The 17,119-nt window shown below is 39.7% G+C and overlaps 1 protein-coding gene across 2 annotated transcripts in view; it reads left to right on the forward strand.

Moving 5' to 3' along the window:
- The window catches only part of LOC106569349 (acid-sensing ion channel 1C), a 181,585-nt gene extending 165,469 nt beyond the window's left edge, over nucleotides 1–16,116 (forward strand). For both annotated transcript variants that reach the window (XM_045694204.2, XM_014140643.3), the window contains exons 4-11: nucleotides 536–686; nucleotides 860–916; nucleotides 1,161–1,314; nucleotides 3,810–3,901; nucleotides 6,835–6,914; nucleotides 7,150–7,221; nucleotides 10,192–10,244; nucleotides 11,706–16,116. In XM_045694204.2, the coding sequence (XP_045550160.1) occupies nucleotides 536–686; nucleotides 860–916; nucleotides 1,161–1,314; nucleotides 3,810–3,901; nucleotides 6,835–6,914; nucleotides 7,150–7,221; nucleotides 10,192–10,244; nucleotides 11,706–11,784 (738 nt within the window). In that variant the 3' untranslated portion in view covers nucleotides 11,785–16,116. The remainder of the gene's footprint in view (nucleotides 1–535; nucleotides 687–859; nucleotides 917–1,160; nucleotides 1,315–3,809; nucleotides 3,902–6,834; nucleotides 6,915–7,149; nucleotides 7,222–10,191; nucleotides 10,245–11,705) is intronic.
- Nucleotides 16,117–17,119: the final 1,003 nt, after the last annotated feature.

A 17,119-nucleotide genomic window follows, 5' to 3' on the forward strand; every position in this document is an offset into this window, starting at 1 on the left:
TAGCTAAATTCATTCCTAAAATGTATGACGTCAAGGTTTGCATAAAGTCTGTCTTTTGGCATTGTTTTCATCTAAAAACCTCATAAACATATTACATACTGTAGACCTAAACAGTAGCACATTCCCTGGGAAGTTTTAAAAACAAGAATTCTCCATTAATTGGGGTGTCCTGTCTGAAGCTATATATTTACAGATTATATTTGCCCTGTCTCCATACCTTCCATGGTACTCTGTCCTTTCAGGACTAGACCTGACCTGCATTACTGATTTTCTGCATGGTGTCTGCTTGTTGCTTTCTGTGAGCTGTGTTTATCAGTTACACCGTTGTTTGAGCGTAATATTTTTATAGATGTGAACAGAATCCAGAAAACATGTCTTTATTTCATTATGTTCCCTTATTAAATGTTCAATACATATGTTTGTTTTTTTGTCTGCTTGTGTGCACTTTTATTTTGGATTTCCTGCTGGGCTTGACTAGCTGTTGTTGACAGTGGCCAATATACTGAGGGGAAATCTATGCTCTGTTCTGTCCCAGCTTCAGTACCTCCCTCCCCCTTGGGGAGACTGCAAGTCCACTCCCATCGACTCTGAGTTCTTCTCCACGTACAGCATCACAGCCTGCCGTATCGACTGTGAGACACGCTACCTGGTGGAGAACTGTAACTGCAGGATGGTCCACATGCCTGGTACTCACACACATCTTGGCTTGACCATCACATAGTTCCTCAATGGAATATGATTAATAATGTTTTCTGTGTTGTTGTTGTTATTCATAGGAATATGTAGTTAGGTTAACATTACATTTTTGTTTTGTCCTCTCTCTCTCTTTCTCTCTCGCTCTCTCTGACGTGTTGAATAGGGTCCGCAACGGTATGCACGCCCGAGCAGTACAAAGACTGTGCAGACCCAGCTTTAGGTAAGGCAGAAACAATGGTAATGATATAAGATTAGGAATATGAACCAGTTATCACTGATCAGTAGATACACCAAACAACATTTTAGTTTGAGATATGAGTACGAAAGCGTTTATACAATACAGCATTTTGAAATAAGGAACTGCTGAGCAGCAAAGGTTGTTTTTGCAGCTTCTTTTGAATTGCACTACTTTTTATCATGGTGAATTGAGCCCAGGACTCCCATTCTACTGTCATCCCCCACAGACTTCTTGGTAGAGAAAGACAATGACTACTGTGTGTGTGAGACACCCTGCAGCATGACACGCTATGGCAAGGAGCTGTCCATGGTGAAAATACCCAGTAAAGCCTCTGCCAAATATCTGGCCAAGAAATTCAACAAAACTGAACAGTACATCGGGTAAGTATCTGGATAGTTACAGTGAGTTAACAACTTCAAACAAATTCAGGCTGAAATAGCCACCTGTCCCTTTTAATAGCCAGCAATGGTACACATTTCAGCAAATAAATGACTATTTCAAATAAACGCTGGGTCTAAATGAATTGTTTCCAATTTTACCATGAATTGTTTACTAGGTTTAATGTGAGATTTGTTACATTAAATAATTAAGTAATGACTCTGAAAAAATATGGCAATCATCTGTTTTTATCGTCATTAAGAAATTGACAGCCATTGGCTGCTAACAGCTGAGATCTACTAGCTAGCTGGCTAGCATAAAAACAGCTAACAACTTCGGGAGTACGGACCCCCAGAAATCACGCTCTAGTGGCGGATCACGCTCTAGTGGCGAAAGTAAAAACTGACGAAAATGCACAGTCAAAGAGGAGAATAATTATTCTGTCAAGGAAGTTTTATTTTATTTTAAATAGAGGTATACTTAGACAGAAGACATGTAACACAGTGTGTAAATGATAACACATTAGTGCAGGAAATAAAAAATATTAAAATGCTGGAAGTGGAATTAAACAATGAACGACAGTTGAAGTCGGAAGTTTACATACACTTAGGTTGGAGTCATTAAAACTCGTTTTTCAACCACTCCACAAATGTCTTGTTAACAAACTATAGTTTTGGCAAGTTGGTTAGGACATCTACTTTCTGCATGACACAGGTCATTTTTCCAACAATTGTTTACAGACAGATTATTTCACTTACAACTCACTGTCTCACAATTCCAGTGGGTCAGGAGTTTACATACTCTAAGTTGACTGTTCCTTCAATCAGCTAGGAAAATTACAGAAAATGATATCATGGCTTTAGAAGCTTCTGATAGGGTAATTGACATGATTTGAGTCAATTGGAGGTGTACCTGTGGATGTATTTCAAGGCCTACCTTCAAACTCAGTGCCTCTTTGCTTAACATTATGGGAAAATCAAAAGAAATCAGCCAAGACCTCAGAAGAAAAATTGTAGACCTCCACAAGTCTGGTTCATCCTTGGGAGCAATTTCCAAACGCATGAAGGTACCACGTTCATCTGTACAAACAATAGTACGCAAGTATAAACACCATGGGACCACACAGCCGTCATACCGTTCAGGAAGGAGACACGTTCTGTCTCCTAGAGATGAACGTACTTTGGTTTGAAAAGTGCAAATCAATCCCAGAACAACAGCAAAGGACCTTGTGAAGATGCTGGAGGAAACATGTAAAACGAGTCCTATATCGACATAACCTGAAAGGCCGCTCAGCAAGGAAGAAGCCACTGCTCCAAAACTGCCATAAAAAAGCCAGACTACAGTTTGCAACTGCACATGGGGACAAAGGTCGTACTTTTTGCCCTCTGGTCTGATAGAACAAAAATAGAACTGTTTGGCCAAAATGACCATCATTATGTTTGGAGGAAAAAGGGGGAGGCTTGCAAGCCGAAGAACACCATCCCAACCGTGAAGCACGGGGGTGGCAGCATCATGTTGTGGGGGTGCTTTGCTGCAGGAGGGACTGGTGCACTTCACAAAATAGATGGCATCATGAGGCGGGAAAATTATGTGGATATATTGAAGCAACATCTCAAGACATCAGTCAGGAAGTTAAAGCTTGGTCGCAAATGGGTCTTCCAAATGGACAATGACCCCAAGCATACTTCCAAAGTTGTGGCAAAATGGCTTAAGGACAACAAAGTCATGGTTGGAGTGGCCATCACAAAGCCCTGACCTCAGTCCAAAAGAAAATTTGTGGGCAGAACTGAAAAAGCATGTGTGAGCAAGGAGGCCTACAAACCTGACTCAGTTACACCAGCTCTGTCAGGAGTAATGGGCCAAAATTCACCCAACTTATTGTGGGAAGCTTGTGGAAGGCTACCCAAAACGTTTGACCCAAGTTAAACAATTTGAAGGCAATGCTACCAAATACTAATTGAGTGAATGTAAACTTCTGACCCACTGGGAATGTGATGAAAGAAATAAAAGCTGAAATAAATAATTCTCTCTACTATTATTCTGACATTTCACATTCTTAAAATAAAGTGGTGATCCTAACTGACCTAAAACAGGGAATTGTTACTTGGATTAAATGTCAGGAATGGTGAAAAACTGAGTTTAATATATTTGGCTAAGTTGTATGTTAACTTCCGACTTCAACTGTATGCAAATGAGCAAAAGCTGTGTACATTAAGGAAACAGAAGTCTCTATCTATTAAGCGCCTGTTGTGTTCAGTGATTTAAGCAAATAATCACCCGGGCTATTAATTGAAGTTTTACGGTAAGTGACGTAACAATCAGAGGTTTGGATTTTGATTAAAATCATAATAAAAGTATGATATTGGTCTCCACTGTTCACCTTTATTGTGAATTAATGCAAAATGTCTCAGAATTAGTCAATTAAATCAATCAATTGTATCTCTAAGATGTACGTTATAAAGTAACACCTTTTCGATTTATTTGTTTTTGTCTCCAGAGAAAACTTACTAGTCCTGGACATCTTCTTTGAGGCATTGAATTATGAGAAGATTGAACAGAAGAAGGCGTATGAAATTGCAGGGTTGCTTGGTGAGCGATTGTTTCAAGTTTTCCCATCAGGTTCATGATCTGTTTTTACAGACTGAGAGGAAACGCATTAGGCCTGAACATCACATCCTCAGCAAGCACTACATGTTGTCCCATTGTGTGATCATGCCTGCTGGTCTAAACTCCTTTTGAGACTATTTTCTTTGACCCTGTAAGACTCAGTCGAATGCATTTTTAGAATGTACTTGAAAAGAGCACTCAGTCAGGAGAGGCAGATGAAAAGCATAGTCTGGATGGACAGTTTCTGCTCTGAGTCTGACAGCTCTCATCTCACTGAGAGACAGAGTTAAAGTGAATGTTTCAGGAGTTGTTTTGTGCGCTGTGTTTCTTAATATTTTTATTTCACCTTTATTTCACCAGGTAGACCAGTTGAGAACAAGTTCTCATTTACAACTGCGATCTGGCCAAGATAAAGCAAAGCAGTGTGACACAACAACACAGAGTTACACATGGAATAAACAAACGTACAGTCAATAACACAGTATAAAAAAATCTATCTACAGTGTGTGCAAATGATGTAAGATTAAGGAGGTTAAGCAATAAATAGGCCATAGTGGCAAAGTAATTACAATTTAGCAATTAAACACTGGAGTGATAGATGTGCAGAAGATGAATGTGCAAGTAGAGATCCTGGGGTGCAAAGGAGCAAAAAATAATAATAATAACAATATGGGGATGAGGTAGTTGGATGGGCTATTTACAGATGGTCTATGTGCAGGTGCAATGATCTGTGAGCTGCTCTGACAGCTGATGCTTAAAGTTAGTGAGGGACATATGAGTCTCCAGCTTCAGTGGTTTTTGCAATTCGTTCCAGTCATTGGCAGCAGAGAACTGGAAGGAAATGTGGCCAAAGGAAGAATTGGATTTGGGGGTGACCAGTGAAATATACCTGCTGGAGCGCGTGCTACGGGTGGGTGCTGCTATGGTGACCAGTGAACTGAGATAAGGCGGGGCTTTACCTAGCAAAGACTTATAGATGACCTGGAGCCAGTAGGTTTGGCGACGAATATGAAGCGAGGGCCAGCCAACAAGAGCATACAGTGGTGGATAGTGTATGGGGCTTTGGTGACAAAACGGATGGCACTGTGATAGACTGCATCCAATTTGCTGAGTAGAGTGTTGGAGGCTATTTTGTAAAATGACATCGCCGAAGTCGAGGATCGGTAGGATAGTCAGTTTTACGAGGGTATGTTTGGCAGCATGAGTGAAGAATGCTTTGTTGCGAAATAGGAAGCCGATTCTAGATTTAATTTTGGATTGGAGATGCTTAATGTGAGTCTGGAAGGAGAGTTTACAGTCTAGCCAGACACCTAGGTATTTCTAATTGTCCACATATCAGAACCGTCCAGAGTAGTGATGCTGGACAGGCGGGCAGGTGCGAACAGCGATCGGTTAAAGAGCATGCATTTAGTTTTACTTGCATTTAAGAGCAGTTGGAGGCCACGGAAGGAGAGTTGTATGGCATTGAAGCTCGTCTGGAGATTAGTTAACACAGTGCCCAAAGAAGGGCCAGAAGTATACAGAATGGTGTCGTCTGCGTAGAGGTGAATCAGAGAATCACCAGCAGCAAGAGCGACATCATTGATATATAGAGAGAAAAGAGTCGGCCCAAGATTTGAACCCTGTGGCACCCCCATAGAGACTGTCAGAGGTCCGGACAACAGGCCCTCCGATTTGACACAAAGAAGTAGTTGGTGAACCAGGCGAGGCAGTCATTTGAGATACCAAGGCTGTTGAGTCTGCCGTTAAGAATGTGGTGATTGACAGAGTCGAAGGCCTTGACCAGGTCGATGAATACGGCTGCACAGTATTGTCTTTTATCGATGGCGGTTATGATATCGTTTAGGACCTTGAGCGTGGCTGAGGTGCACCCATGACCAGCTCGAAAACCAGATTGCATAGCAGAGAAGTTACGGTGGGATTCGAAATGGTCAGTGATCTGTTTGTTAACTTGTCTTTTGAAGACCTTAGAAAGGCAGGGCAGGATAGATATAGGTCTGTAACAGTTTGGGTCTTGAGTGTCACCCTTTGAAGAGGGGGATGACAACGGCAGCTTTCCAATCTTTGGGGATCTCAGACGATACAAAAGAGAGTTTGAACAGGCTAGTAATAGGGGCTGCAACAATTGCGGTGGATAATTTTAGAAAGAGAGGGTCCAGATTGTCTAGCCCAGCTGATTTGTAGGGGTCCAGATTGCGCAACTCTTTCAGAACATCAGTTATCTGGATTTGCGTGAATGAGAAATGGGGGAGGTTTGGGCAAGTTGCTGTGGGGAGTGCAGGGCTGTTGACCGGGGTAGGGGTAGCCAGGTGGAAAGCATGGCCAGCCGTAGAAAAATGCTTATTAAAATTCTCAATTATCGTGGATTTATTGGTGGTGACAGTGTTTCCTAGCCTCAGTGCAGTGGGCAGCTGGGAGGAGGTGCTCTTATTCTCCATGGACTTTACAGTGTCCCAGAACTTTTTGCAGTTTGTGCTACAGGATGAAAATGTCTATTTGAAAAAGCTAGCCTTTGCTTTCCTAACTGCCTGTGTATATTGGTTCCTAACTTCCCTGAAAAGTTGCATATCGCGGGGGCTATTCGATGCTAATGCAGTACACCACAGGATGTTTTTGTACTGGTCAAGGACAGTCAGGTCTGGAGTGAACCAAGGGCTATATCTGTTCCTGGTTCAAACTGTTTTGAATGGGGCATGCTTATTTAAGATTGTGAGGAAAGCACTTTTAAAGAATAACCAGGCATCCTCTACTGACGGAATGAGGTCAATATCCTTCCAGGATACCCGGGCCAGGTCGATTAGAAAGGCCTGCTCGCTGAAGTGTTTTAGGGAGTGTTTGACAGTGATGAGGGGTTATTATCTGTCTGACTGTGGTATTGCCTGTTTATGTCTTTTCATCTGTCATCCTCTTTTCAGGTGACATTGGTGGGCAGATGGGTCTGTTCATTGGAGCCAGTGTTTTAACTATACTGGAAATATTTGACTACTTATATGAGGTAAAGTGGAGGCATTCACATTTTTTTTATCACTTAAAAGTATTCTCAAGTAGTAGAGTTGGGGTTATATGTTGAACGTACACAATTCATTCATGATGATGAATTATTTAAATTTAATCAAAAATACGACAAACCCTTGTCCTAATGATGTTGTCTGTCTATATGGTTTTAAGTGTTTTCAACTGTTTGCACTGTCTGGTTTGTTGTGATGTTAACTAGACACTCTTGTATTTAGGTATTTAAGGATAAAGTTTTGGGTTACTTCATGCGCAAGAAACGACCGCAGCGTTGTCCAAGCGACAATCTGGTAATTTGAGTCTCCCACAATTCACTGGTTTGTAGTTCTGCACTGCACTACAAACAAAGTAATCCACTGTAATGTGTCAGAATCTCAAGCCTTTTTCATGACCAATCAATGACAGATGTGGAACGCAAATCCAAGTGAGCACTTTTTCTTTAGTTATATACAGTGCCTTCAGAAAGTATTCATACCCCTTGACTTATTTCATATTTTGTTGTGTTACAGCCTGAATTCAAAATGGATTAAAGAGATTTTTTTCTCATTCATCTACACACAATACCCCATAATGACAAAGTGAAAAAAAATTGCAATTTTAGCACATTGATTGAAAATGAAATACAGAATTATCTCATTTATATACAGTACCAGTCAACATTTTGGGCACACCTACTCATTCAAGGGTTTTAAAAATGTATTATGTGACTTGTTAAGCAAAATTTTACTCCTGAACTTACTTGGGCTTACCATAACAAAGGGGTTGAATACTTATTGACTGAAGACATTTCAGGTTTTCATTTTGTTTTCATTTGTAAGAATTTCGAAAAACATAATTCTACTTTGACATTGTGTGTTGTGTGTAGAACAGTGACAATAACATCTAAATGTAATACATTTTAAATTTAGGCTGTAAAACAAAAAAATGTGGAACAACTCAAGGGGTGTGAATACTTTCTGAAGGCACTGTATATGCCCAGTTGGTTAGTCTGGTTCCAAGGTAGTGAAAAAGCCCTGGGTTTCTGTGAAGGTAGTGAAAAAGCCCTGGGTTTCTGTTTCTGCATGAGCTATCTGCATGCACGGCTGCTTCAGTCTTGGAGTTTTTCCCATAAACTGATGTGGTGGAAAAGGTTAGATAAAGATGTCCTGGCTCCACTACTGAGATAACTGCAGCTGCATGTGCCAAGGAGGTATTTCTCCTACTGATATTTTTGTAAAACCTATAAACCAAATAAAAAATAAAAGAACTCTAAGACTGAATGAACAGGAAGGCTTTAAAATACACTTCTGTTGTTACTTGGCTTTCAGCTCTTTTTGCATTATGTGTAAAATAGAAAGTCCAGTTGGATACAGCCTACGGATTTGGACATGTTGACACTTGGATACAGTTTGACTTACAGTATGCTAAAAAAAGCAGTTTAAAAGGTATATTGTAATTTAAACAGTTGAAAAGGTCTATTGTAATTTAAACAGTGGAAAAGGTCTATTGTAATTTAAACCGTCAAAAAGGTATATAGTAATTTAAACAGTCGAAAAGGCAAGAGATGTTTGACAATTAATATCATAGATATGGTTCTGTGTTTTTATTTGCTTGTTGAAATGGAAATAACAGGTTTATTCAGAGCATTCTATGTGACAAAGAGGAGGGAGAAGTAAACAATTTCAACTGGATGTACCCTATGAGAGATCCGCTCCAGGCATCGAATAGTGTCTTTAGTATCACATTGTGTCAGCACTATCTCAGCTTGATACTGGTAGAACCCATCATATCTGAACAGCTAAATCTGGACACATGGAGAGAAACACTTCTCCCAAACCTGTTTTCATGCCTGTTGCCTTAAGTGTTTCTTAGTGAATCAACAATACTATGCATGCCAGTCTCTCTTGGCTAAGAGTTAAGGAAATACACTTCATCACTTCTTGTTTTAATAAGAAACATGAATGTGTTGGAAATTCCAATTTGTTTGCATAGTCAAGTTACACACAGCACTGATACACACACTTACCCCACCAGACATGGTACCAGGGGTCTTTTCACAGTCCCAGGTCCAGTACAAATTCAAGGAAACATACAGTATTATACAGAGCCATGATTGCATGGAACTCCCTTCTATCTCATATAGCGCAAATGAACATCAAACCTGCTTTAAAAAAAATTAAATAAAGAAACACCTCACAGCACAAAGCCTCTCCCTCGTGTGACCTACTTTTTATGTGTATGTACTGACATGTATGTGTAACTGATAGACGCACACACACACTACATGCAAATGTTTTTAAATATATGTAAATTGTAAAGTATGTTGTCTTTTTCGTTGTGTGTCGGAGCCCAGTAAGACTAGCTGTCGCCACTGGTGTAGGCTAATGGGGATCCTAGTAAAATCAAAACAGAGTAGAGTAGAGAAAAGACCTTTGTGGCATCACAACAGTTTTTCCTCAGGTTTCAGCATTATAGATGCTTTTCATCAGCAGGAACCAACAATGTTATGTAACATACCCTGACTAGAGGCACATACTGCAACATGAAACAAGGACATGGAGCTTTAGGTGGATGTAATGCTGTTTTACTATAACATTGTTTCTCCACCCATGTCATGTAATCATCCATTATTGGAGGCTTTCTTTGCATTGAAACATAATGATAAGCCATATTTAATAGCTTTTTTTCATGTTCCCCAATCCTCTTCTCCTTTACTTCCAACTCCATTCACCACCTCTCCTCTCTAACCACCCAATGAATCAATCTAGATGAGATCAAGACAAGAGCTATATGAAAACAGTAAAATAAGTAATGCACATGAATGTTAAACATAGTGGTATGATAGTTCTAAGACGACTGACTTTACATAGTACATTAGATGGCATGTAAGACGAATAGCGCCAATAGCAACCCTTTCATATCAAGATACAGTATATTAGTGATTTCTATTAATTTTAAGGAATGTCTACAATTTTTGAAACATTATGAAAAACATACATGGGCAGAGACTAAGAATGGTCTCTTGCTTTCTCAAATGTCTCTGATTTTGAGACTTTCATTGAAATTAAATGGCTGAATGGAGGTAGCTCTCTGTGACATTTATGTATTGGTGTGCAGCATTCTTCTCTGTAACTAATCAATTACACAGGGCTGTAGCCTAGCCATTGTGCACAGACAGACTTGCTTGGTGGGGCCACTTGTTTACTTACTTATCAGCTCTGCATTGTATTTTAATTTCATTTCAGTCACCCTCATCTTTCTTTTCATCATGTCTATTCCAGGAGTTTCCAGAGAACCCAACCAGCCCTGGTGTCACGCCTAATCATGCCCCCAGGTAGCAAACCCCATTGATAATAGATCCTCCCACCCATACTGTCCTTCTTTTTCAGACATTCTGGGAACCATTTCATACATCATTTCCATTCTGGTTAATGAGATGTTGGTTCACCTAAAGCTGGTTTGGTGGGTGATTTTGTAGAGATGTTGGTTCACCTGAAGCTGGTTTGGTGGGTGATTTTGTAGAGATCTTGGTTCACCTGAAGCTGGTTTGGTGGGTGATTTTGTAGAGATCTTGGTTCACCTGAAGCTGGTTTGGTGGGTGATTTTGTAGAGATGTTGGTTCACCTGAAGCTGGTTTTGTGGGTGATTTTGCAGAGATGTAAAACATACTAGTAGTGATCACTTTATACATTTGTTTTTCCAACATTGCGTTAGGTCAATCTTGCTAAAAACAATATAATGTATTTTCTGTAGAGACTATTCTGAAATCAATGACTCTTAATGCCGTAAATAGATTTGCTGTGTGGATTTTTCATTCTGAGATTATTATCGGTTTCTTATAAACAATGAATTGTTTGGATTCTCCATCTGTTAAGACAATTTGGGACTCGGCTAAAAGAAAATTAGCTTCCTTCTTATTGTTTTCACTGAATAATAAAGATGCTTTCCTTCCCTTAGGATAAAATGCAGTTTCCTGAGAAAAATATAAACGTGTATACATACATAATTTGTTGTAGATGGCACAACAAAAGCTGATCCGCAGGGGATCATCTACATATTGCTTCCCTGCAGCACCAAGGTCCATTTAAGGGGACCATTTTACTGGAACCTGTGTCCAATAACATCACTAGATGCATTCCTTTGTGATGCTATCACAGGTCTGCATGCTATGCAGTTTGCACCAAATTAAATGGTTCTTTGTCTGCTGAAATAGCTATCTACAGCTACGGTATGGCTAATGCTTCTTTTGAACCCACATATCAGCAATATATTAACTGAAACAACCGCAGTTGCACTAAACGTATGCAGACATCATGTGGATGTCGATGAACATGTAGGAATTAAGATACTAACATAGAGACAAGGACTAAAAAACTGTTTTGTTTTCTCTTTCCCTTCTTCATCCATACCATACCCCTCTTCTCTTTCTTCTCTCTACCCATACCCTGAAACATAACTGACCTACTTTAAATGTCCCCTACACTACCAATTTAATGTTCACCCATTTGTATTGTATTATTTTGTCAATGTGTGTACTATGCTTTCAACCCTCTCCCTCTGTCTGATGTCTAAATGATGGTTAACGTCATGTTATCTACATCTATTCTGTTTCCACTTGGTTCTGGTTATGTTAAATTGTCCCACTTTTTTCCTATTTATGTCCCATCCCCTCCAATTTTTACTGTGACCTGTGTGCCTCTCGATCTCCTCTTCTCCTCCCTCCCTCATCACCCCTCCCTTAATACGGTTGAACTCCTCTTCCCTCCCTCCCTCCCTCCCTTCCCTTGTCTTACAGAGCACCTGTGACACCCTCCGGAGTCACTCGGACAGTCTCGGATTCACGCCGAACATGTTACCTCGTCACCCGACTCTAGGCAACTTTGAGGAGTTTGCTTGTTGACGACATAAAGCAGGGTGGGGGGGAAGGGGGGGTGGCACGTGGGATCTTCGGGGTTTGACAGAAAACTGTGAAATAACTTATGTATTATTACAAACATGGTTAGTGTAGAGTAGTAGGATCTAGCGATTGCCTGAATAGAAATAGAACACTATCATAAGAATAAAACCATTTCCAAAGCAGAACTCAGGTGACGGATATATCAAGGCGTCGACGACACTATTTATTTGATGTTCCATTCATGTTGCATTCTATTAAACAGGGTGACATTAGTGTGTTTGAATTGGTTTTAATCAGCCTAGTAATGTATAAGACTAGTAATGTATAAGACTAGTAATGTAGATGGAAAGGACTTAAGAGTGGTCTCAGTTCATGTCAACTTATTTATACCATTGTAATATACTCAACAAAAATATAAACGCAACATGCAACAATTTCAAAGATTTTCCTGAGTTACAGTTCATAGGAAATCAGTCAATTGAAATATATGAATTAGGCCCTAATCTATGGATATCACATGATTGGGAATACAGATATTCACTTGTTGGTCACAGATACCTTTAAAAAAAAAGTTGGGTGTGGATTAGGAAACCAGTCAGTATCTGGTATGACCACCATTTGCCTCATGCAGCGCAAAACATTTCCTTCGCATAGAGTTGATCAGGCTGTTGACTGTGGCCTGTGGAATGTTGTCCCACTCCTCTTTAATGGCTGTGTGAAGTTGGTGGGAACTGGAACGCGCTGTTGTACACATCAATCCAGAGCATCCCAATCATACTCAATGGGTAACATGTCTAGTAAGTATACATGCCATGGATGAACTGGGAAATGTTCAGCTTCCAGGAACTGTGTACAGATCCTTGCAACATGGGGCCGTGTATTACCATGCTGAAACATGAGTTGATGGCGGCGGATGAATGGCACTACAATGGGCCTCAGGATCTTGTCACTGTATCTCTGTGCATTCAAATTGCCATTGTGCTCGTTGTCCTTATGCCTGCCCATACCATAACCCCACCACCACCACCATGGGGCACTCTGCTCACAACATTGTCATCAGAAAACAGCTCGCCCACACAACGCCATACACGTCGTGGTCTGCGGTTGTGAGGCCGGTTGGATGTACAGCCAAATTCTCTAAAACGACGCTTATGGTAGAGAAATTAACATTCAGTTCTCTGGCAACAGCTCTGTTGAACATTCCAGCAGTCAGTATGCCAATTGCATGCTCCCTCAAAACTTGAGACATCTGTGGCATTGTGTTGTGTGACAAAACTGCACATTTTAGACTGGCCTTTTATTGTCCCCAGCAGAAGGTGCACCTGTGTAATGATCATGCTGTTTAGTCAGATAACTGATATGCTACACCTGTCAGGGGGATGGATTATCTTGACAAAAGAGAAATGCTCACTAACAGGGATATAAACAAATTTGTGCACACAATTTGAGGGAAATAAGCTTTTTGTGTGTATGGAACATTTCTTGGATCTTTTATTTCAGCTCATGAAACTTGGGACCAACACTTTACATGATGCATTCATATTTTTGTTCAGTGTAGCAGTCAGTTCTGGTGTGCTGAATATCAAATTGAGAGGCTAGCCATGGTTAGCATGTGTAGCATCAGCATAGCCAGGTCCATTCATTAGTAGAATCAAGAGGGGTTTTAAAGACATATTCATGTTACCACTCTTTCATTTATAACTCATTGAGAGAAAGAGAATGCAGATTTCAGTGATGCCCACTCAACTATGATCACAATGCTCAAAGGAGAACAGCAGACCTAACTTGAACCCCCCCAGTAATAGACAGTTCGCAGTAATTGTGTTGCCTTCGTACTCAAATGATTCTGTTCAGAGATTGATCCTATCACTGATTTGAAACTGTAAACCACCAAGTAATGAAAGCCTCTTGCGTTAGGTCCCCGGAAGAGAAACTATTGCAAGATTATTGAATGCAATTCTTTGTTTACAAGTTACATATTAGAAAGTGGAAAAAAGTGTTTGTTTTCACATATGAACAATCACAACTTTTCCATAAGATTTGGGGAAAATAGGAATATTTCCCATTGTTATATATAGTGCTCCACATGCTTTCTATCTGTTTACTGCTGAAAAAATGTACATCAATGACAACATTTTCTTCTGTCGTGGTTTCCCATTTTTTCTGGGAATAGAGCTGTCATACTGACCGTACTGTCACTGGAAAAGGACACTCTTCACAGGAGTCTGCTGTAACTCAGCACCCCCTCCTAATCACCACTTTCAATAGAATAGACAAACAAGCAAGACAATCCACCCAAACCTAAAGTTAGTTTATGTGGGTGTTGTTCAAATGGTTTTGTTCCATGACCATGGCTTTTAACTGCTACAAAAACACTCATTAGCACAAGTCCCCTGTGATAGTAAACTATTCTCTATTGGGAACTAGTGAAGTACAAACATTGTCAAGGTGGTGTTCTAAATATTGATTGAAATGTGTAAATACCAGATCAAAATGCCATTAGGAAATTCAATCTCGCTCATGTGTTGATATGTTTATAGTATGTAAAAAAATAAGACAAAAAAATGTATCCATTACTGCTGTTGCGCCATAAGGGAATTGGAGGACAAGGGAGCTGCAGACTTGCCATATGAGCACACGATGGCCTACCCCAAGAGTTGTCCATTAGTTTGTGTTGTTATCCAAGTGGACCTCAAGTGTCTTCCAGTTTCTATTTCATTTTAGGACCGGACACAGAGTAGAATTTGTTAGATGCCAGAGACAGTTTATTACAGCGCTTCAAAAACATACATGTCCCAGGTTCCCTACTTTATTCAGTTCAGTTGGTTTAAAACACTGAAATGCATTGTATAATTGCATTGTTATATACTATTGTTATTGGAATTCCAGTACATGTAATAAGACTCAAATAACAGTCAGTTTGTGATGTGTAAATTATCAAATATAATAAAATATATATTTAACCATCTTCCTATGTACATACCTTTTTTTTGTCAATCTTTTGTGTCTATTTTCTCTAATGCTACTGTTCATGTTGATCATTGCATTAATTAGCTAACAACATAGTTTTTGATCTATGTGAAATTAGTTCTAGTCATGTTAAACTTTGTTATGTGGTCATTTTAGAGAAAAGAAACCAGAACACTTCAAAGGGACATTGAAAGGGACATCTGTACCTTTACTTTTTTGCCTATAGAAAATGTCTAATTCTAGAAGTTATAATTCTATGCTTTTGTCTGTTTATTAGATGACTGTTGATGAGAAGCACAAAGACCTTGAGATCAGCCTTGGTTCCTGAGCCAATTACCTCCCTCTCTGATCAAGACTGGCTACCTTATTGGCATGTCTTATATCCAACTATGTATCCTGGGATAAGCCTTGTCTTGCGTGAGACTAGAACCAAGCCAAACATCACTCAGTAAGGGCCTCTTTTATGAAGTTGTAAACTTGAAGATATGGTTAATCAGTGTTTTGTTATGAGCAATAAATGCATTGGCCCCAAAATAATGTAATTGTCAAATCAATGCTATTAACACTGTTTATTTTCAAGTCTGGTCACACAGATCCCCTACTAATGGAATTTGTGGATTTGGTATAAAGGAATTAATTTCTGTACTGGGTTACCACAACTGATGATGTGACATTGTCTTGGTGTTAACTGTGTGTCCCATTGTGGTCTGGTCTTTCATGACAATGTGGAGGTTAGTTATTGAACTCATCACCAAGGGTTTATCACCTGCCTTCCGTTAAAAAAAACACACACTAAATACTTAAAAGAAATCAGAATACATTGCAACTATTTGCGTATGCTTTGTAAGCATCAATCTAATTTACATTAAATTCATTACAAATCAGATTGAAAGTAAAACAGGTGGCAAATTCAAGGGGTTAAAGTTGTATGAATACTTTGTACTACGTGCCGTACTGTGCCCCATACTAGAATCCTTATCTACCCCTGCCTTAATGCCAATCAAAGAATAGCAGACCAGAAGCAACACAATAGTCAGTAGTCTGAAACAGAATATGGACATGGTCCTGTCATATTTAAACAATACCTCAATACTGGTTGTGCTTATTGATTCAAGTCTTTTAATGGGTATTTTATAGCATAATAAATTATAGCCAAGTAGATGACAGTGTTGTATACTTATGTCAACTAATAGTCTAAAGACCTTAATTCTTGCAGCTTAATTATGTGTATTGTTATTGCACCTCAGCTCTTTTCCTCCTTGCATGACCATTGTGTACTCCTCCTTGTGTATAATCAGCCACCATGTTACTTTACTATTTTGTTGGGGGCCAGATGGTTAATATCCATGTTGTGTGGTAGTGTACTGTTCAATCTTTAGAATGAAAAAATCTTAATGAAAAACTAGGCTTAGGGTTGTGCAATATTCAGTGACCATGAAGTATTGAACATGGGGCTGAGAAGCCGTGATATGTTTTCTGACAACAAAAATAAATTATTGTACGTACAGTATGTGGCCACTGGCTTGTAAGGAATGTTATACTTCTGTAAGACTGGATCTTACAGAGAGTAGATTATAGTATGTCTCGCCCTGTTGGAGGCCTACAGACTGCTGTGGAACTGAACTAGGATCAACTGCCACTATGTACTGTATGTATATGATACTTCCACCATGTGATTGACCGTAAATATCCATTAAATAATGAATACCCTCTCTTAACCAAGTGTAACATTCTCAATCTTACGTGAAACATCACATGCAGAATTATCTGGAAATGTAATCAGCATTGTTTGGTCTTCTATGCATCATCATTCATGTAATTACATGTAGATCATGTAACATCATCTTTATCTACCCTTATACAATCAATCAATCAATCAAATGTATTTATAAAGCCCTTCTTACATCAGCTGATGTCACAAAGTGCTGTACAGAAACCCAGCCTAAAACCCCAAACAGCAAGCAATGCAGGCGTAGAAGCACGGTGGCTAGGAAAAACGACCTAGAAAGGCCAGAACCTAGGAAAAAAGAGGAACCAGGCTATGAGGGGTGGCCAGTCCTCTTCTGGCTGTGCCAGGTGGAGATTATAAGAGAACATGGACAAGATGTTTAAATGTTCATAGATGACCAGCAGGGTCAAATAATAATAATCACAGTGGTTGTCGAGGGTGCAACAGGTCAGGACCTCAGGAGTAAATGTCAGTTGGCTTTTGATAGCCGATCATTCAGAGTATCGCTACCGCTCCTACTGTCTATAGAGAGTTGAAAACAGTAGGTTTGGGACAGGTTGCACGTCCGGTGAACAGGTCAGGGTTCCATAGCCGCCGGCAGAACAGTTGAAAC

This window comes from Salmo salar, chromosome 14 (assembly GCF_965601325.2).
Source record: "Salmo salar chromosome 14, fSalSal1, whole genome shotgun sequence".
NCBI classification, from domain to species: domain Eukaryota; kingdom Metazoa; phylum Chordata; class Actinopteri; order Salmoniformes; family Salmonidae; genus Salmo; species Salmo salar.